This window comes from Mustela nigripes, chromosome 3 (assembly GCF_022355385.1).
Source record: "Mustela nigripes isolate SB6536 chromosome 3, MUSNIG.SB6536, whole genome shotgun sequence".
In the NCBI taxonomy this organism is placed as follows: Eukaryota; Metazoa; Chordata; class Mammalia; order Carnivora; family Mustelidae; genus Mustela; species Mustela nigripes.
Window position 1 is genome coordinate 36,255,041 of NC_081559.1, and position 23,187 is coordinate 36,278,227.

The 23,187-nt window shown below is 36.0% G+C and overlaps 1 protein-coding gene across 6 annotated transcripts in view; it reads right to left on the reverse strand.

Moving 5' to 3' along the window:
• The window catches only part of SPHKAP (SPHK1 interactor, AKAP domain containing), a 175,085-nt gene that overhangs the window by 144,895 nt on the left and 7,003 nt on the right, over positions 1-23,187 (reverse strand). For 4 of the 6 annotated variants that reach the window (XM_059393648.1, XM_059393653.1, XM_059393649.1 and 1 more), the window contains exon 2: positions 7,673-7,751. The exons of the other annotated variants lie outside the window; for them this stretch is intronic. In XM_059393648.1, coding sequence (XP_059249631.1) covers positions 7,673-7,751 — 79 coding nt within the window. The remainder of the gene's footprint in view (positions 1-7,672; positions 7,752-23,187) is intronic. 6 annotated transcript variants of the gene reach the window in all.

The following is a 23,187-nucleotide window of genomic DNA, read 5'->3' on the forward strand; positions in this document are numbered from 1 at the left end:
CCCTACTGCAATAACTCAAATAAACTCTACCTTGCATTTTTAGCAAGTGCTTGGTGCAAAAGTTTTTGTTTACAATGTGTGCTCTTATATTCTTCTGCTAGTTCTCTGGTTTTATCTCCTAGGTATGAAGTCCCTTCTTTCTTTCCTTCTTCTTTCATTTCCTTCCTTCCTTCCTTCCTTCCTTCCTTCCTTCCTTCCTTCCTTCCTTTCTTTCTTTTTCTTCTATACTCGTATTTTTCTTTTCTATGTTGGAGATTTCAGAGCATGATTTTCTTATCATGCCACCCATACAAATTATATATGTCCCCAGTTCATTAGCGGCAGACCTAAATGGCCCTCATTAATTTTGTAAGACTTCAGTAAGCTTTTCAGAGGGAAGAACTATCCAAATTTTGAAAATACTTGGAAATACTGTTGAATGTCCTGTTTCAATATTTAAAGGCAACTTAGTGGACACCTTGGTGGCTTCAGTGGGTTATAGCCTCTGCCTTCAGCTCAGGTCATGATCCCAGGGTCCTGGGATCTAACCCCCAATTGGGTTCTCTGCTCAGCAGGGAGCCTGCTTCCCTTCCTCTCTCTCTGCCTGCCTCTCTGCCTACTTGTGATCTCTGTCAAATAAATAAATAAATAAATAAAATCTTAAAAAAAAAAAGGCAACTTAATAACTATAGAATGGTGAATTTCATATTTTCCCATCTCCTGGACCAGTGAAATAACAATAAAAACAGCAGTAAGATTCTGAAGCAACCATCCTTGTATTCCCAATAAGAACTGTAAAAATAAATCCCTACCTCTGCTTTCACCATAATTCTTCAAATAAAGGACATTTAACAATGTAACAAAAAACTATGATAGATTATTTAAGAATGAAGAATATTTCTTTGTAAGAAAAGATAGTTGATACATTTCACTATCATTTTTGCCTTTAAATCAGTGAAACTGTAGTTGAAGACCTAAGTCTGGGTACTAGCAAATGATAATAAGCAGAATATAAACAGGTCATTCATTATTAATAATAAAACAAGTAGCTTCTTCTTAGCAAAAATAGTGGCTTCAAATTAGATATACTCTAACTTAATTTTGATTATTAAAAAAATAAATAAATAAAATAAACAGGGATGCCTGGGTGGCTCAGTTGATTACGTGTCTGCTTTTGACTCAGGTCATGATCCCAGAGTCCTGAGATCAAGCCCAGTGTTGGGAATGCCTGCTCAATAGGGAGTCTGCTTTTCCCCCTGCTGTGCTCACTCTCCCTCTCTCTCTCTCTTTCTCCCACAGGCAAACCTGTGCACACATTCTCTCTCTCAAATAAATAAAGAAAATCTTTTAAATAAAAATAAACAAAAAAGACACATGACTATAGCATAGTTAATACATTTGGGATACAATTTGTATACTAATGGCTAGTGATTTCTCTATTTTAATACTAGTTAGGCTGAAGTCTTTTATCCTGAGAAATTAAATAGAAAATTACTCAATAGAGACTTTTTATTCTGACAACTCTAAAATCTGTCAGATATATCCAGTGAAACCTAAATCTCATCATATCTAGATACAGTGCAAAATAAGTAGATTACAATAGAAAAGACAAACAACCTCTTTCTATAAGAAATGGCAGGAGCACCTGGGTGGCTCAATAGGTTAAGCCTCTGCCTTCAGCTCAAGTCATGATCTCAGGGTCCTGGGATCGAGCCCTGCATTGGGTTCTCTGCTCAGTGGGGAGCCTGCTTCCCCCCACCCCACCCTTTCTCTCTGCCTACTTGTGATCTCTCTCTGTCAAATAAATAAATAAAATCTTAAAAAAAATACTGTTGAATTCAGTGTTACTGAAGATTATATCTATATATATTATGTAATATATATATATAGATAATAGGGAAATAGAAATATAGCTACAGAATAGATGGGTAATACATATATAAAATAGAAAATTAATATATGTGTGTCAGATGTTATGCTTTGCAAGTCCACATATTATCTCTAAGAAGAGGTGACAGCAAGTAATGTCCTCATGAATCTAATCATTAATATGGGGTTTATTAGCTTTGGACCTTAAAAAGCTGTTTCACAATCTCAAGCTCCACCAAGACCCCAAGAAATCATTTTAAAATTATATATTTTTGTTCAGAAAAGAGGATCAAGCAAAACTGTATGATGGCTTACTTAGCTTCTTTTTCCCTTTTTGATAATGAGGGCTATAAGGAAATTTTGCAAGGCAAATATCATGCAAATTGTGTTTGCAAAAAGACTATTTTAATGTAAGGCAAAAAGTACACATCACACACATCACCATTGCTAATTTAGTGTTGGATGAATATGTATTTATCCATGAAGATTAGTAGATACTTCCTACTGAAGTATTTATCCCTAAGTGCTATTTCTGGGGAAAAAAAAAAGTGTTAAGTGTCTATTGTTTCCATCATCAAAACACTTTATGTATGTCACTGTATTCTACTATATCTAGACTTTTCAGATACATTCAGAATGTATGTTACAGGAACCACCTCAGCACCTAAGGATTTCTGTTCTTCCACCAAACCACCTGGCCAAGTGTTTTTATAAAATCTTCTCTATTTTACCTTCTCTATATTACCTTTAACAACAATTATTATCATTTAATGTATAGTGGTGCTTAGAACTCTAAGAAATTATTTTGCTAAGAAATATTTTAGCAAGCATCTTTAGAAATAAAGAATTAGAGGTTAACATAGTAGATCCAAGGTTATATTACTTGTAAATAACTGACCTAAGATTTCACCTCCTTCTCTTAGCACTCTACCATGTTCTTCTACACTAAGATCTCTCATATTCCATCTAATCCTTTGCTTCTATGATCAGGACATACAAATGAGTTCTAGTGCAGCCACAGCCCAATGCTTTGGCATTTGAGAAACCCAAATTCATGTTTCCATTCTACCACTTACTCCCTGGATGGAGCTGGAGGGGCTCCTGGATGGCTGGCAGCTGAGTGTCTGACTCTTGATTTCAGCTCAGATCATGACCCCAGGATTGTGACACTGAGCCTTGCATCAGGCTCCTCTCTGGGCCTGGAGTCTATTTAAGAGTTTCTTTGGCCCTCCCACATACCTCCTCCCTCTCTGAATAAAAGAAAAGGACACGTTACTGAAACCTCTCTAAGCCTTGTTTCCTCATCTGTAAAATGCAGATTATAATAGAAGCTTTGTCACAGAACTGTTCTGGTGGTTAAATAGGGTTATTCTTGTAAACCAGTAATGTGATGTTGGCATAGGGTTATATTAAATTGAGAAATGAGGGGTGCCTGGGTGGCTCAGTGGGCTAAAGCCTCTGCCTTTGGCTTAGGTCATGATCCCAGGGTCCTGGGATCGAGCCCTACTCTCTGCTCTCTGCTCTGCTCTCAGCAGGGAGCCTGCTTCCCTTCCTCTCTCTCTCTCTCTCTCTGCCTGCCTCTCTGCCTACTTGTGATCTCTGTCTCTGTCAAATAACTAATAAAATCTTAAAAAAAATAAATCGAGAAATGATACTGCATTAACCCCTATAAACTAATTTATTCATAATAATTTCCCTATTGGAGTTCTGGCACTTCTAAAAAAAGATTTATTTATTATTTTAGAAGGCTCAACAGGGAGGGGCAGAGGGAGAGGGAAAGAGTCTGAAGCAGACTCCCTGCTCAACATGGAACCCAATGCAGGGCTCAATCTCACGACCCTGAGATCACAAGCTGAGCTGAAACTAAGAGTTGGAGACCTAACCAACTGTGCCATCCAGGCACCCCTCAGTAAATTTTTTATATTAAATTAAACATATACAATCCTTTTGAATAAATGCATAAATACTTCTTACAGTGACATTTCTCTTTCCTGTTCTCAGACGTGGGTTTTGAAAATATATAAAGATTTTCATACTTACGCTGGCTCTTGACTATCATCACAAGATTATAAAATGAAGAAATAATTAAGACTTTTTTAAAATCCAAGAAAACACAGAATTCATTGAATTCTGTACAAAGATGTGACCCATTCAGACATAGTTTCTATATTTATCAACTTTCATATTTATCAGCATGGGAAAATATCCAGAAAATAGAAGCAAATTCACAAAGCTCACAAAAGACTCATCTGATATTATTGAAAATTTGATTGAAAATGTTTCTAGGGAAAAGTAGCTGTATTGCCAAAATGCCACTTTAGTTGAAAAAAAATTTAATAAGATTACCATAATAAATACATAGGAGTAATTTTCTAAGGCATTTTATATTTTCCCTCTGTGTTTCTGCCTGCCCTCTTCATTTGCTTGGGATACCCTTTCTTCTGGAGATACTGGAAATTGGGCTTCCATGGAACCCTGCTTCAGTTATCACAAACATCACATCATGGATCTGAATTAAAGAACTGTTACTAGGGGGGTGGGATCCAGATTTGAACCATGCATGCTGGATATATATATATATATATATATATATATATATATATATATATATCTTAAGACTTTATTTATTTGAGAGAATGAGAGAGAGCAGGAGCAGGGGGAGGGCAGATGGAGAGGGAGAAGCAAACTTTCTGCCTTTCTGCTGAGCAAGGAGCCGAATGCATAGCTCAATCCCAGGACCCTGGGATCATGACCTGAGCCAAAGGTGGATGCTTAACCCACTGTGCCACCCAGGCTACCCCGGACATTTATATTTAAATTCAATTATATGAAGGGGTGTCTGGGTGGTGCAGTCACTTAAGTATATGCTTTCAGCTCAGGTCATGATCTTGGGGTCCTGGGATGGAGCCCTGCAGTGAGCCACAGGTCAGGCTCCCCGCTCAGTGGGGAGTCTGTTTCTCCCTCTCCCTCTGTCCCTCAACCCCTCCCCCTGTGTGCTCTCTCTTAAATAAATAATATCTTTGAAAAAAAAAAAAAAACAATGTGTGATATAATGCATGTTGCTTCTGGGAATATGTAAATTGAAATGACTGCTAAGGAAAACAATCTGCACATGCTTTTCAAGTTTCTTTCTTTCTTTTTTTTTTTTTTTAAATTCATGCACACCTGTCACCCAGAAATGCCCTTTACGGGAATCTGTTCTAGGGCACAGAGAGCAAGATGAAGTATGTCCTGAGATATTCAACTCAGTATTACTAATAGAAAAAGCTGAAAACAAACAATATGTTCACCAACAGATACACTGCTGAATTTAGTATGCAGACATTACGATAATGTCTCTTCTTCCCCCGCGGCCACCCCCCCAAGAAAAAGGTACAGGAAAATGTGGCTCTGTTAAATGAACACATGTGAACACAAAATGTTATTCTAGGTCATTTCTGTGCTCAAAACTTTGCAGTATTACTGTAGTTTATTTCCAAGAAAGCCGTAAGTCATTGCCGTGGGCTGTAAGGCCCTAGTGCCTGATGTCCCTGTCACCTCTGAGACCTCATGTCCTTCATGCTCTACTGGCTTTGCTGTCCGAGTGCCTTCCCCAGCTTGGAATGCTCTTTGCCCAGAGACCTGCACGCTTCCTTTCCTCATCTCTCTCAGGTCTTTCTCCGAGGCCTCTTTTGGATGTGGCTTCCCCTAACTATCCTGTTTACAACTGCCATCAGACCTCCCTGTCCCTGGCTTCTAATCTTTCCTATCCTGTTCTGCTCTTCCTAGTATCAGTATCATCCTCTAACATTCCACAGAACAGAAGGTATTTCTCTACTGTTTATTATTTGTTATGAATCTCCACACACTCCACAGGCAATACACTGCACAAATGCAGGGTTCTTTGTTGGTCTTTGTTTGGTTTGTTGTTGGTGCACGACATCTGTGGAAATCACAATTCAGGAAACAAATCTTCACCCATCAAATTAATATATATCAATTTCCATTATAAGGTGCATCTGTATTTTTATATCAAATGAACAGGAGTTCTACAGTCTAGTTCAGGTTCAATTAAAATTGCTAGTTTCTTTCCAAATTTGTTATTTAGCTCTTGAGGTGAGAAAGAACATCTAATTCACTACTGAACCTCAGAATGTGCTTAGCACAATACCTACAATTAGTCAGTGCTCAGTAAATATGGTAGGGCCAATAAACGGCACCACTTAAAATCTTAGCAATTTGTCTTTGTCAGATAAAACTAAAGACAGGCTCTCAGTTCTCACTTCATGCTTTTGTCTCTGATGGTCTACAGTCCTGAAATACAAATGTTAATGAAACTATCAGATAGCTAGAAATAATCCATATAAACCATAAGGGCAATATCATGGTTTTTGTCAAGATGAAACTCATGTAAATTATAATTGCTGTATTTGAAACCACCACAATAAATGAAGAGATGTGACAACACCCACACGTTAAACAAATAAGCCAGATGAGAAGACAAGCAATTAATATAAATATGCCCAAACTGAAAAACTTCTTATGCCATGTGATACAGTGAAAATATGACTGTGTGGTGGAAGTCAAAAGACCTAAGTTTGGGTCCCAAATGTCACTCTTACTAATTTGAGCTTAGGAAAGTTCCTTCATCTCCCTGAGCCTCAGTTTCCTCATCTGTCAAATGAGAACAATACTGGTTACTTTTCTTTTCTTTTCTATTCTTTCTTTCTTTCTTTTTTTTTTTTTTTTAAGATTTTATTTATTTATTTGACAAAGAGAGAGACACAGTGAGTGAGGAAAACACAAGCAGGGGGAGCAGGAGAGGGAGAAGCAGGCTCCCAGCAGGGAGCCCGATGCGGGGCTTGATCCCAGGACCCTGGGATCATGACCCAAGCTTAAGGCAAGACGCTTAAAAACTGATCCACCCAGGTGCCCCAATACTGGTTACTTTTCATGATTTGCTGCTGTTGAAGGGAGAAAATCTCAGCCAATAGTAGCAGATCCACTTGACTGACATTCACTCTACCCCTGTCATTATGACAGGACCTTTTACCTTTGTCACTTCATAGCCTCACAGCATCAGGATAGCGGGAGGGGCTGTTAGCCTATTATTTCCATACGACTAAGTTTCATAGGTTTAGAATTTTCTCAGAGTTACACAGTTAATTACGTGGCACAATTTGGGATGCAAACCTAGATGAATCTTGGCCTATGCTCTCTCTCAGGTGCCCAGCTGTCTTCACATAGTACGACTTGCTTTGGTCACACTCTAACTTCCTCAAGAACTGTTTTTCTTTCCGATGTTCCCATTTTATGGGGACCTTTGGGCCTAGAGAAGAAAACTGCAGACAAGAGGTGAGGGTACGCCCAAGGGGATGTCTCTGGCTGTTGCACCAGCTTGGATAACCAGTCCTAAAAGGAATGGGCGCTTCAGCCAAACACATTGCCAGCTCCAAGCCTCCATGAAAATGGAATAGAAAAACAATCTCTTTTTGTGATTTCAAGGATGAGGAAAGCTCCAGCCTAATCAAAAATTTCTGCCATCTAGCAAATGTGGATGCTAGAGTCACTGCAAATGCCTTAGAGTCATTTAAATGGAAAGAGGGAGCAGGACTCCAAAAGGATGGGACACAGAAAGGGTAAAATTTGATGGTAAGAAAGAGACAACATGCACTGCAGTTTGGAGTTTGGCAGAAATAGTGTTGCAAACCAGAAAGGCTGCAATCAGGGTCAAACTCTGCGAGCTGGGAGCCCAGGGGACCCATGGGATGCTGGAATGAAAGAGGAGGCCATGGTTATGTCTTGGCTACATACATGCCCTGGACCCCACACCCCCACAACCAACCTGGATTCCTGGGAGTGTCTCCTGGTGGACAAGGCAGCAGAGAGGCTGGTAGGTGAGTTTGGTTCAACTACCCACATAGCTGATGGAGAGGACCACACCCACAATAAAGAAGTTACAAACACCAGCAGATTTGGAGAAGAGGCAGGAGAGGAACAGGGTGGGGAAAAAAAAGAAATAGAAGTTTTAGTGTCATTCAAGGAGAAAGGTACACTCAAGAAGGCTGTCCTTAAAAAGAACAAAAGTAGCTAGATGAGGAGGTGGTTAATAATTCAAAACAAAACGAAAAATCCTCAGAAAAGGGTTCAAAGATTGCACACATATTTTCAGATAGCCTCTGTTTTGAGTAATGTGCTGGATGTGTGACTGGCCTTCACGCCTTTGATGTATCAAAAAGTAATCCACATCTTGTAGATAAGAATTTCAGAGCCTCCTAACTTAGTTTTTGGGTATCTGCAGGTCAGGAGCATTTTGTGCTTCTTAAGTTCAATATTTAAATATTAAGCTTAATAGTAAGAGAAAAGTAGGGCAAATGATTTTTATGGAAATTTGAATGCCTTGTAATCAAGTTTCTATACAATGCTTACCTGTAGGTATGCTCTAGTCCTTTTTTTTTTCCAAATCAAGTAAGTATGTTAATACCTCAAATCTCAAAAGCTAGAAAGTCACTATAACTATGAAAAAACAATAATATATCTATATCTTATACATCAGATTTATAAGAGCATCAGATATATAACAGATGTATAAGGAGACAGTGAAATTATCTTTGCAACTCCATGGCTGGTAGTTAGCAGTAAATGAAAAGAATTTAAGAAATTTATTGTGTGGATAAAGATGCCAGAAAAGACTAAGGCAGTAAGATATCAGAGCTATAAAAACAGGAGATACCTGATGTGGGGGCATGGGTAGCATCATATGTGGTCATATAAGACCTCCAATCTATGCCATTCACTAAAGGTTATAGTTTCCTCTGAAAGGTTTTTGTCTGCTTTCTTTAGACTTAGTCCTAAAAAAAAAATCCAATTTATTGATAACATAAAAATTTCCTTTTTAAATTTCACTTTTTGCTTGTAGGCCATATGAAAAAAAATGTACCTTATGTGTGTACTTTGATTTATATTCAGCAAGCATGCTAAAATAATTTATTAATTCTAATAATTAATCTTCAGCTATTTTGTGTTTTCTGTGCACAAAAGCAAATAAACTGCAAATGCTGAGAATTTTGGTTTCTTCTTTGTCACAATTTTTTCTTTTGATCTCTCATTATTGTTTTTCTGTATTGGCTAGGGTCTTCAGTGAAATGTTGAATAGAGTAATGCAAAATCCCTTAAAGTTACTCCAATATGTATTATGCTTCCTGTAGTTCTTTATTAAGGAAGTTCTTGTCTTTTTTATATTTTCCTAGTCTTTTTATCCTATCAATCATAAAAGAATGTTGCATTTTATCAAAAGTCTTTTTACAATAATTGATATAACCATATCACTCTCTTCCTTTAGATTGTTAATTTGATGAATTATAATTGATTGGTAATATTAAATCCAGAGATCAACTCAATTTGATTACAAATGTATTATCCTTTTTATATGTTGTGGGACCTAGCTTGCTAGAAATTTGGTTGGAAACTCTTTTTCCCTCTGTGATCATGAATAAGATTGACTGTATTTCCTTTCTTCCCTTGTCAGATTGGTATCAAGGTTATGCCAGTTTCATAAAAGAGATTTAGGGTATTTCTCTTCTATTTGCTGGAAGAGCTCAGGTGGTACAGGAATTAACTAGTCTAGTGAGGCTGTCTGGGAATGGAGCTCTCTGTTGGCAGGGTTTTAACTAAAATCAATATTTCTAATGTTTATCATGGTTCCTATTTCTTCTTCAGTTACTTTGGTAGGTTCTGTTTTTATTTAAAATTGCCATTTTAATCCTAGTTGTATGTATGTGTATGTGTGTGTGTGTGTGTGTGTGTATTGACATGATGCTTTATACTATTACTATAATTTTGCCTATAGTATCTGTAGGGTTTTTTCTGTTGTTGTTCATTTGTTTTTTTGTCACTGCTAAAATCGTGGTTTTGTGCTTCACCTATCCCCTTTTTAAATTAAATGGGTCGGGGATTTTTGCCTTTTGAAAGAAACATCTTTGATTTAGAATCTATGTTTATTTTCAATCATATAATTTCAGATCTCATTATTATTTACTTTCTTTGAGGTTATTTTGTTGTTCCTTTTTAAAATCTCAAGAGATCAATATTTACTATCATCTTTAGGCTTTCGCTTTTTTTTAATGTATGTCTTTAAGGACATGAATTTTTCTCTTATGATGGCTTTACCTGCATTGAAATGTGGTATATTTATTAACCTTCAATTCAAAGACTTTCTAATTTTCATTATAATTTTATTAATTTTATTTCCATTTATATGGAAAATTTCAATCTATCTTTTCATTACTGACTTGTAATAGAATCGCATTTTACTCAGATACCATGATGTGGCTAACACTGATCTTTGGTATGTCAAATTGCTTTGTAATCCAGGTATGTGGCCAATTTCTGTAAATGTTATATGTCATCTGCAGGTTTGGGTTATCATAGTCTAGGTATGTACATTAAGTTAAGTTGATTATGATAGATCTTCTAAGTACATACTGACATTTTTTGGATAAATTATTTTGTATTTCTGTCCATTTTTTATTTTAATTTTAAGGATACTTTGTTATATGAATACACATTTAAAATGCAGGTATGCCTTACTGATTATTCAACCCTTTTCATCATGCAGTGACATAGTCAACTTCCAGCAATGCTCTTTAGTTTTAAAGGTTATTTTGTCTGATAAAGCAACATGAATTTTGTTGGATTAGCTACTTAATTGTGTATTTTTTTCCATTATTTTAGTATTTTATGTTTTAAATATGTCTTACTTTCTTTGATTTTGCAAAATCCAAATGATAATCTTTGCATTTTCTCTGGAGCATCTAGTCCATTTACTTTTAATGTAATTACTGATATGTACAAAATCCTTCATAATTTTACTTAGTAACGCTCCCAGTTTTTGCCTGTGAGAAAATATCTTTATTTATTCTTGCAGGATATTTTCACAAAGCATAGATTTCTAAACTGGCAACCCTTTCCCTCATATTGTGAAGAAATCACCTCATTATCTTTGGTTCCCATTGTTGCTTTTTTTGATACAAGCTCTCAATCTAATTGTTAGCTTTTAAAGGTAATGTATCTTTTTTTTCTAGCTACTTTTAACATTTCGTTTTTCTTTGATGGCCTGGTGATATTTAGCTAATAAAATCTTATGATGATATCAACCTATAAATTCTATTAGTAAATTTTAAATGTACTAAAATTCAGTCATTTTCAGCAAGAGGACTGGTGAATAACTTTGTTATATTCCTGGAATTAGAACTCATAGGTATTTCAGATTTATCTGATGGTGTGGGGAAGGACACAGAGAGAGGAAAATAGAACCAACAGGTTTTAAGGAAGAGAAAAATGCAGGTTAAAAACAACCCATTTCCTGAAAAGCTTTTCATGAAGAATGAGAAGCAGTGGGATGGAGAAGGGAGTAGATAATTAAGTGACCTAAAGTTATATTTAGTCACTCAGACATTTTATGCAAGAGCAGGACACTATAGCAAAAGCAGAAACAATGATGGCAATAATGTTTATTATATATCACCCCTTAGAAGTTAAATAAAGCCATCTTCATCTTTTATAAAGATTAATATACAGCTGATGTGATTTAAATTTTTCAGGATGGACCTGATTTCAAATCATTTACAGAACTGTACTTCAAAAACACATATTTGGCAGGTTAAGTGCTGAAAAGTTTGGAAAGTTTGAAAAATATGGTCTTCATATATAGATAAATATAGCACACAATCTTTTCTAGGAAAGCAGGCATACTTTAAAGCAAGTTTACCTCTACACAATATATCAAAATGCCAAGGCACAGAAAACACAATAACTGAATTTACTGATAATCATTGAATATTATATTTTTGTGTTATAAATTCATTATAACAATATGTTGTCATTGTGTGTATAGATTTCATTTTGTAGAAAAAGCCTAAGTAAGTGACTCACATACAGAATTCAGATAGGATGCATGCTATCTCCTTACCAGATCTAAATTGCTTTCTCCGCAACACATTTTTTACCCTAATGGAAGTTGAGTAGCACAATCCAATATGTTAGAGTGACAGGTAGAATGATCAATTTTTCTATCACTGTACTCTAGTTTAATTTTTTAAAAAAAGCAATTTAAAAATGATCAGGTTTTAGAATGAGATGCAGACATCAAGGAAAGAATCCAAACATCTACTCTTTTCTCAGGGGTTCATGCAACTAAAAAAATAAGAAACTGGAATAATTGATATTACTGGTAAACTGTATCTTTGCACAAATTTAGATAAATTATTTTTAAGCCAACTATCCATTTATAAGGTTACCCACCTAAAAAAGCATTTTTTAATGGTATAGCAACATTCTTCCTTTTTTGTGTAAATCATATTCCTGATTCCAAGTGACTCTATCAGATACCATGAGGCATCATTGAACAGTCCCAATAGTATTTTTTCATCTAGATTAATCTCAATTATTGAAATTTAAAGGATATGTTTTTCTTATTTCATCTTTAAAGCTAACTTTGCCCAATCCTTCTGCTTTTGGGAGGTGAAATCGAGGCCAGGAGCTAAGATCAGCATCTCTGTTGGAAAGTCAGCAATGAATACTCTCGTCACTTATTCTGCGGTACCTATCTCTGAGACAAAATTTGACATTTGCTTTCTAAAGCTAGAAATGAGAACAGAGCAATCAGAACACAAATGATTAAATAGTTAGAATCTACATGCAACTCTTATTAATGAAAACCTCAAGTATTATGTCACATACGAATTACAGCAACCTAAAAGGTCACCCAGTAAAAAGACCATAAAATGCATTCAAATATGCATTTCAGATTGTATAATTCCATAGATTCCCAAATAGCCAAGATTCAAGACACCTTGACTTGTTCTTGGAAATCACATTTCATCCTTTCTAGGGGACACGGAGCAGGAATTTTACTGAGGCTGAGCAGATGAACGTGTTTCATCATTATTAGGACAATATAACCATTGTCACAGCAGGTTGAGGCTGTTGCCTCATTAGATGCCACTGAGAAAAGTGAACCAAGAGCAGTCAGCAAATCCAACTAGGGAGATTATGTAAAGAGATTTCCAGGCTGTTTGGCGCCTTGAAACACTCACTCTCTTATTTCCAAAGTGTTCAAAGTACAATAAACATGTTTCTGAGACAAATCCTGTGATTTAATATTTAATGGCAAGTTATAGTTGCAAACAGGCAATCAAATAGCTATGTGGCACAGGCAAAGAGGGAAAACAAAGGCTCAAAGTTTAGGAGCTGCCGTTAATTATAGCTCAGGGAGAGAAAGCAACAGACCATCCAGCTTATTAGACTGGTTCTCAGCAAAGTGAAATGAATGTGTCCTAGACAGGGGATCATCCTGCTTAGAAAGGTCTTTCCTTTTGAAAGATTTAAGCTAAAATATGCCAACCAAGAGAAGAAGAGTTTTTCTTTCCTCTTCAACACTGGTTTCAAGATAAGACTACTATCTTTTATGTACACCTTCACAGTGTCTACGTTTTGATTTCTCAGAGAATCTGATGTGCATGTCTCAAATGTAGCTACATCCTGACTGTGACAGACCTACAAACAGCAACCACAAGGAAACCTTACTTATATCAGTGTTCTTGATGTATGCTTAGGATTGCCTAAAGGGCTTAGTTCTTTCCCCCTGTAGATGAATGAAGTTTACATCTCCAAAAAAATGACAAGAGTTAGGGCTAATGTCAATAAATAGTTATATATCTCAATCATTTTGACCCACCAATTCAGATTTACCTCTGAGCCTCTCTTTCTTAGGCAAGATGTTCGAGAAACACACAAGCATTTAATTTTTCCTGAAATGTTCAAACAAAAAGACATTCTTTTTTAACAATGTGTTAAGTTCTAATAGCCACTTTACAAGCAGAAAGGGCAGAATGGAACATAAGCCTTTCTAACAAATTATAAAACTAAATAGAAATCTGCAGGCACCTTTTTTTTTTTTAATTTCTTTCAATAAATAGGTACTGAGCACCAAGCATTGTATGAAGTGGTCAAGACACTACAAGAACAAAACCAAAAGCCCTGCCTTCATGGCATTTATGTTGCACTGGTGGAGAGAAACAAACAAACAAACATATAAAAGTAGAACATGTAAAAGATTAAGGAAAATAATACTTGAATATTACTCTGATGAAGTTGAATATTTTCACATAGGTTGTTTGGTTTTCTTTGCACACAAGCAATGAGAATTAGGTCAAGAAACATTAACACACAAGTTCAAGTTAAATAATTTGGCCAAAATCACACAGCACATCAAAGAACATCTTACACCCAGGTCTTCCAATTCCATGCCTTGGGATTTTTTTCCACTACAAAGCACTGTCTACACAGTACCCAAAGTAAATTAAATGCTCCCAAAGAGTTGTGTATTGAATACCATGGAGATGAGATATCCAAATGATCTGAAAGAATAAATATACATCTGAATATTTCAGGGTTCTCCACTCACAGGCTCAGAGGGAGCAGGACTCTATAAGAATAGAATGAAGCAGCCAGATAATTAGCAAGGGGACACCTGTTATTTCCGTTTCTTATTCGTTTTTTTTATAGAAATTACTTTCAGAGGGATTCGGAGTCTATTTGCCTCCTTACAGATATTTCTATAGCTTTGGCCTATTAATACAGGAGTAAAGAAACATCATTTTGGTGGAAAGTCAATGGAAGAAAGAGAGAAGCATATGTTCTTAAAGGCAGGGATAGCTCACAGAGACCCTGGAATTTGGAAGAGCTGGACTGCTTTACAATTGCTAGGAAAGCCTTCTTTGGAGAGTCTTGAAAATGAACACCTCGGCTGCAATTTGGATTATTTGGATGGCCACAGAAGCTCAGTAGTTGTTCTGTTTAAGTTGAATAATTATGATTCTTGAAAGTAAAGTTACCAAGAAAAACAAGGAACCAAAGTTTCAATAATGTTGCTATTCATTAAGCTGTATTCCCCTGGTTCAGAATGCACAAGACTGATGTGGAAATGCCAGGGGCAAAATAGCATGCCAAGTTCTGTGAAGCTAATTATGACTGATATGTTTGCAGAAAGTCAGGAATAATACAGCAGAATGGACACCACACTCACAGGTTCATTTCATCCATGACTTTGCACTAAAACCAAGCAACAGGGAAAAGGCAGCAATTATCTAGTGAATTTAACCAGTGCTGATGTTTAGGGTCGATCACGCATTAGAACAACTTCCTAATTATTGTACCAATTGTCCACCAACTGCCTTGTGGAAACAGTGGAATCAGGATTCTAGTCTGGATTGTGGGAACCCCAGGTCTGAGCTCTCCCACCACTGTCTTGCTAACCAACTTGGATATAGTCCAGGTTTCTAAACATGATGTCAAAGCAAAAATTATACCAAAGTTAAACAGGTCAGGAAGACTTTATATAGGGCAAAAGGAGAGAATGTAGTCTAAATTCAACTCCCTACAAACAAAGAGGAGGACAGTTTTTAAGAGCAGAGGTGGTTGTGGTGTTAGTTGGAATTAGCAAAGGAAAAGTAAACTTTCTCATATCTTCATGGTAGGAGACAGTTTTATAACTTAGAGCAAAGGTGCCTATAGAAGTGAGGCTCTTTCCTTCCTATAGAAACTGGGAGATCTGGGTGCTATCTCCAGCTGCCAGGTAAGGGTTTTAATATAAAACCTTCATCCCTGTGAGGAAGGCAGAAATGGTCCAAAATACAGATTAAAGAGGAGTAATTCCAGCTTAGTTCAGTGTTCTGAATGAATCTGAGAGGCGATGTTGTCAGTGGCATCTGTGGGCTGAGAAGCAGGAGTTGTGCAATGTTGTGGGATGTACATCTTCTCAACAACAAGGACATTCAAATGATCTTAGAACTATATGAACCCTCTCAATCAAATGCTTTGATACATTTATTTGGTTAAGAGTAGACTTTTGTATACCGGTCAAGGATACTTTGATGGGACAATGAATATTTTTGATGTGTACTTTGTCAACATATTCTAAACCTTTGCATATTTGTAAGGTAATAAATGTTTGGATCCAGGGTCCTAGACTCAGTTCCTCTTCCCTTACATGGACTTTCCTGGTCTCCCCTTGGAGATATTAACATCTATGTTCTCTGCACTCATAGGTAAATTTGGCTCGAGAATTACCAGGTAAAATGTATATTTAATTTATTCACCTTCCTTGATGCCTTCTTATACATTTAATCTAAATTACTACCTACCCATTAAAAAATGACTAATAATTATGAGATATTTTAGAAACACTAAGACTTCTGTAATCTTAACTACAGTGAATATTCCAGAAGATTGAAATATTAAATTGTACCTGCATGACTTCATTAGATAATTTGCTCATCTGCCGACAATGTTTGTACAAATAGAAAAGGTTTTCAGCAGTGCCATTCCCTGGAGAAAATCTGGTAAACTGAAAGTCATTGGACCTTATCCCCCCCAAAGAGCAGGTGTCCTAGTTATTCATGAGCCAGTCCCTGAAGCTTCAAAATCGTGGAAGAAAGCAAACCAACAGACAGATAACAATCAGTCTCCAGAGAAGATCCTTCTCACTTGAGTGTTTTTCTCTGTGCATTGCATCAACACCTTCAATGTCTGTTTTCTGTTGATGAGTTCAAAGACTGTGACTTTTTATCTAAATCAAATGCTAATCAATTGAAATAAATCTTGCAAAGGATGCAGGGATCAGAAAGGAGAAGAAAATGATATCAGAGAACTCTTTATCACATGTCAAACCATCTGCAAACGAGCAAGTGGTAGAGTGAGATCAGTTAACATTGGAAGAAGAGAAAATCAATGAGTGGGATAACGTGACAAATATTTTCACAAGAGACTGACTTGAGAATCAAAGAATTAAAGGGAGCACTGGCAAAATGGATGAGGCTGCTGCATATAGTACTAACTCTGTTAATGATATTATGGTCAAAATGCTATGTTAACAGACAATTTTGAAAGGAAAATTACGACCATCCAACCCAGTCAACACCTAATCCATTGCTGTCTTATCATGCAACTCTTGTTATTTTTTAAATATTGGTAAAATGAACTAATTTTTATAAATTTTATGATTTTTCAGATAAATTTCTAGTCAAATACATTAATTGTCTTCATTATTTAATGACATTTACTCTTCTTTATAGTGAATTTACTTCATTTTCCCTTTTTCGGGTTCCTGTCATCCTCACATGATGAAGATGGCATTCAAGTCACTAGGTTGCATTTTCTCCTCTCAAGTAAAGCAAGTAAGTCCTCCCAAGTATTTTTTTTCCTCCTCTCCCAAACAACCACACCAGTCACATACAATCTTCAAGGTTAAAACTTGGATTAGATCTCCACATTTTCTGCCTCCCTCTTTATATATGCCCTTATCCATCCTATGGAAAATATCTCAGACCCAGTGGAAAAACTGAGAAAAGTGCCATTGTTAATATTTTGTATCATGATATGTTTTCTTTATGAAGCATGACTATGATCCACAAGGACTGGTGTGATTAAGTCTGGGATGACAGTTTCTCTGGATAACATGTTCTCTGGATACTGAATCACCTTTTTGGATACTTCTTTAATAGTGATTCATATGATGAAACTACAGCTCATTTCCTAACAAGGCTGCAATGAAATCACCACCTTTTTGTCACCTTTGCAAGAAAAAAAGACTAATGGTTTAAAAGAATGCCAGGTCAGCTCACTGACCTGTTGATAATCAGAGAGGTGAAGTGTATATATCTTTTTAATTGCTATTTTGAAGCACTGTTAATTCATTCAGAAAAAAAAAAAAAGTAGAAATTAAAAATCTTCAGGTTATACTGAGTGCATGAGCCAGTAATGAGCACATCAGGTGGGGCCAAGATTTCATAATGCAAAACTGACTTCAACTGGTCCTTTATTTTTTACTTGAATTTGTTGTTGTTGTTTAAATAAATGAGATACATTCTTTATGTGTCTGTATAAATTAAGTGGAAGTACTGGCTACTCAAACTATAAATGGATGAATAAATCTACTCATAGGCATAATCTATCAAGAGTTACTTATTGCATTCTTATGTTATTATTATGTTAAAAATTATAAATTTTTAGGACAAAAAACAATTAAGTGTATTGCTTAATACTAAAGTATACAGACAGAAAATTATCAATTCTCCTAGTATCTATGGAAGCAAAATTAAATATTTTAAAATTCCTCTCCTTTTATTTAATACATTTTAATACTTGAAGTATGCTGCAATGTAAAATTTACAAACTAAAAAGGGCACTTTTGAGCACAAATATTTGACACAAATTGATATCCATTACATACACACATACTTTTAAAAATTTATGTATAATATGATAAATAATTAAAAATATATCTCACAAAACTTTAGCGTTCTATTTCATTATATGTTTGTTCCGAAAGAGTTGGCTTTACTTTAATGTTAATAATCTAATAATCTTTGGGCACCTGGGTGACTCAGTCAGTTAAGAAGCTGGCTTCAGCTTATGTCATGATCCCAGAGTCTTGGGATCGAGCCCTGCATCAGGCTTCCTGCTCAGTGGAGAGCCTGCTTCTCCGTCTCCCTGCGCCTGCCACTCTGCCTAGTGCTCTCTATCTCTCCATCAAATAAACAAATAAAATCTTTTTTAAAAAAATCTGATAATCATTTTAAAGAAACTGCTTCTAACTTTTTAGATACAATCAAGCTATCATTAAAGAAAGTCTAAAAGTCTAATTAAATATGAATAGACCATTATTTTATATGAGTTCCAATTTGCCACAGATCAATTTAATTCCTCCAATACAAAGGAAAATTTTTGCATTGTTTATAAAGAAAATGATTGATTGTGTGAGTCATTTAATAATGGATATTCCATCTTGTTGCACTCGGAATTTGTAACAGCTAACAGAAAAGATATATACAGTAAAATGGTAAAACATAAGTTAAAACTCAAGGCTAAGGAAAATAGAAATTATAACAAAAGATCATGGGGCACCTGGGTGGCTCAAATGGCTATGCGTCTGCCTTTGGCTCAGGTCATGATCCCAGGTCCTGGGATGGAGCCCTGCATGGGGTTCCCTGCTTAGGGGAAAACCTGCCTCTCCCTCTCCCTCTACTGCTCCCCCTGCTTGTGCTTTCTCTCTCCCTCTCAAATAAATAAATAAAATATTTACAAAAGAGAAATTATAGCAAAAGATCAGTATCATGGTTAAAAACAGCACAGATATTCAGGTAATAAACTCCTACATGGTTGTTATAAGTGAACTTTGAATTTGTTTCTGGGCTTTCTGGCAGCTGAAGTGGAGACATGGGCTGTTCTATAGATCTTCTATTTCTTGAGGAAAAGTAGAGAAGATATTTAGATGTGGGTGATAGACAAATTCTGCTGCACCAGAAAATGCCAAGAGCTTCTGTGTTTTGGAGCTTATTGTTAGGATTATTTTAAATAAATCCCATGCAATGCGAAGTATAAGAATCAGGAGGTCAGGGTTTTATTACTCACCCCGTCTCTCAATATTTGTATGATTTGAGTAATTCATTTAACTTTTTGTGATTTCAATTTATCTGTAAAGGAAGGGCGTTGAACAAGATAACCTTTACAGAAGTTCTTTGTAGTTCTAATATCTCATGTTTGCTAGGTTCCCACCTCTCCAGTACAGAAAGAAAACACTTGATCTTTCAAAAAATATATTTGATAGGTAAATTTCTTACTAGGGAAGAAATTGTTTTAAGAAGTTGTTTTTAAACAGTTGGTTAAAGAAGTTAGGGTTCATCTGTCAATCTCAATCAAATAAAAGAACTGATCAGCTTGGTTAGCCAGAGAGCAGTCTCTTAGGAAATGAGGAGAAACTAGAGTTAACATGTGCTCAGTATCTACCTCCCAGTATGTTTGCCTCCATCTGCAATGCCACCTGCCCCCAGGATGACATGTAAGGAGGACAGAAACTCAGTCGTACCCTATCTCAGAATCTTGGAGGTGTCAGAAGTGAGTGTCCGATCAATAATTGTCACTAGTCTTCCTTTTCTTCTGTTAACATGCTACCAGAATCACTGTGCAGAATTAGAAGCATCTAATGCAGAGTTTGAGGTCTAATGTGATTGCCTTATCTTGAAAAGGGTGTGCAGTTAAAATAACTTTTAAAAATTCCTTAAGAAATTTATAAATTATGACATGTTGACTTTTGCAAAAAAGTCTTATAACATTATTTGTGTGTGTATGTACTATGTAGAAATATATAATATGTAATCAAAATACAAATAAATATAAGCTTACCATGTTTTTAATAATGAGAAAGAGCCGGAGAATGAAATATTTTTAAAAAAGGAAAATAAACGTATAGCATTGAATTTGCATGGGTTAAATGTGCTTATGGTATGCCATTATAGCATAAATAGCAGCAGCTCTGGGGGACTGTAAAATGGGCAAGGTGTGAATTGACATCAGGATGAGTATGATTTCCCATTCACACTCCATGTCCTCAGGAGGAGAAACCTGCAGGCCACAGTATTCATTATTATCTGGATCTGGTGCATAGGGCCTGCTTCCTGACTGCTTCAACTAGTCGAGGTGAGTTCCATCTCTCCCTTTCTCCAATCCCATCCTCATATCACTGGATGTTAGTGATGAGGATCTTTCGAAGTCCAAAGCAAAGAAAGAATTCTGTTAGATCAGGCAAAATATGCTAGGTTTTACTGCAGTTTCAAACAACTCCAAAATCCTGGAAAATTAAAATCTCAAAGGTCTATGTCCTGCTCATGTTATGTATCTATCATGGATTGGCTGAGAGCTCTGCTTCAAGCTGTGGTCACTCTAAAACTCAGGCTGGTGGAGCATGCACTATGTGAAATCTGTTATTCACTATGGCAGAAAGCAGGAGAAATGAAGCAATCATAAATGCCCTCTTTAATACTTCCATTTGGAAAAGACACATGTCCCTTCTACATACTTACAATTGGCCCAAGCAAGTTATATGGCCCAAGCTATATGGCCATAGCTTGCACCAAAGACATGAGCAACTGGAATCCTACCCCATGCTTAGGAACACAGCTAGAAATATTTGCTGAAAACCATTAATGACCATTGCAACAAACAGATGCACCAAAGAGTGAATTCTGTAAGGTCACCAGTTCTACTCTGAACTGCTTTCATGGTCATTTTTTTTTAAAGATTTTATTTTATTTTTTAAAATTTTCTGAGAGACAGAGTACAAGCAGGGGGAGGGGCAGAGGGAGAGAGAGAATCCCAGACAGACTTCCTGCTAAGCATGGAGCTAACATGGGGCTCTATCTCACACCCTGAGATCATGACCTGAGCCAAAACCAAGAGTCTAATCCTTAATCAACTGAGCCACCCAGGTGCCCCCTGGTTTTATGTTCTTAAATACACTTCAGGAACTGGGTCATTATGTCAGTTCAGCTACAATGAATGACTCATATATAGCAGTGGAGAAACAAATCATCCTGTCACTTTTCCCTTTTATTTAAGAAAAAAAAGGAGAGAGAGAAAAAGAGAAAGGGAGAGAGAGAGAGAGGGCACTCTTAGTATAATCTCAAGTGCCATTTCAGAGCTAGCATGATGAATTTTTTAGTTAAATTAAGGCCTGTTGTGACCCTCAAAGATTCCATTTTCTAATCCCCAGAACCTGTGCATATGTTTTTATATGGCAAAGTAGAATCAAGTTTCAAGATGGAATTACGGTTATTAATCAGCTGACCTTGATGTAGGGAGATTATCCTGAATCATCTGGAAGGATCCAATGTAATTTTTACAATTTTATAATTTTTACAAGTGCAAAAGGGAGGCAGAACAAGAGGTCAGAAACCAGAAAGGTGTGATGTGAGAACACAAGCCACCATTGCTGCCTTTGAAGATGGAGGAAAGGTGTCATCAAGAAAATGTTATAAGCAGCCTTTGAAAGTTGGAAAAGGCAAGAAAACAAATTCCTCCATAAAGTCTCCAGAAAAAAATACAGACTTGGGAAGACACTGATTTTATTCCAGTGAGACCCATAGCAGACTTCCAATGTAGAGAACTGTAAGATAATAAATTTATGTTGATCTAAGCCAATAATTTTACAATTTGTTAAAGCAAAATAGAAAAACTAATATAATACCTTTATTTTTTTTAAACTAACTTGTACTTCTAAAACCATGGCTACTCTAAGAGGTTCCGTTAACTATTTCAAAAATTTGGCCATGCAATATGTATTTTAAATTAAAGGAATAAAAAGAAGCACACTGGTCTGCATATTATTTCTTTAGAGAGAAATTCTCTCAAACCATAGGTCTAATATGCCATCTCTTCTATTTCCTACAGAGTGTAGCTTGATATGCGGGTAGATTTTTCAGTGCCTGGATTCTTACACCTCTTTGGGAACAGATACAAACTTTTTTCATTCATGTGCTTGACTCCACTGGCAGTCATGTGCTGGGTTTCCACTGCTTTCTTGTTGTTGTGTCAAAATCTCTTGCAACATCCATCTATCCTCACAGTTGCTTTTGATTTAGGGATCATAGTTGAATCAAAAAACATTTAACAAAAGAAATGCATGTTGAAATTATATACTATGGTCATGGAGAGCAAGAATAATTTCTTATTCACCATTATATATATATGCCTCAGTAACTTTCTTAGAAGTTCAAAAATACCTGAAATACATGAAGCCATGTGGCATGAATAAGTGTCTTGGAGGCCTCCAGAGTAGGTAGGTGCATGTATTAGGAAACAGAAAAGGACAATGATGTAGTTTGGCAACCTTCAAACACTGGAATTTAAAAAGCAGTGTTCAATTTCTGACTCTGTCTCTCACTAGTTGTATCATCTTGGACAAGTCATTTAACTTTTCTAAGCCTAAATTTCTTTATCTTTAAAATGGGAAAAAATAATCGCACTGACTTCCAGTTTCCACTGCAGGAAATTCTATTACCCTATACATAATACCAGACTTTTAATAAAAGTTATAAGACATGTTAAAAGCCAATGAGGAAATTTAAAAACAAAACAAAACAAAACAACAACAACAACAAAACACTTTCAAGGGACAAAGCAACTGGCAGAACCAGACTTGACTCTGTCACCAATGTTCAAACTATCTGACAAAGAATTCAAAATGATTATTAGTTTAATGACTCTGATGGAAAAAGTACACTGTATGCAAGCTGACATGGGCAATTTCTGTAGAGACATAAAACTATAAGAAAAATCAAATAGGCATGTTAGAAATGCAAACCACTTAATGGAATGAAGAACACCTCTAACAAATTCTTCAGTAGAATCAAGTTAGCTCAGGAAAGAATCAATGAACTTGAGGTTGGCCAATACAAATTACTTAAACTGAAACAAAAGGAGAAAAAATAGAATAAAAAACCAACTAACTAAACAAAAATGGAA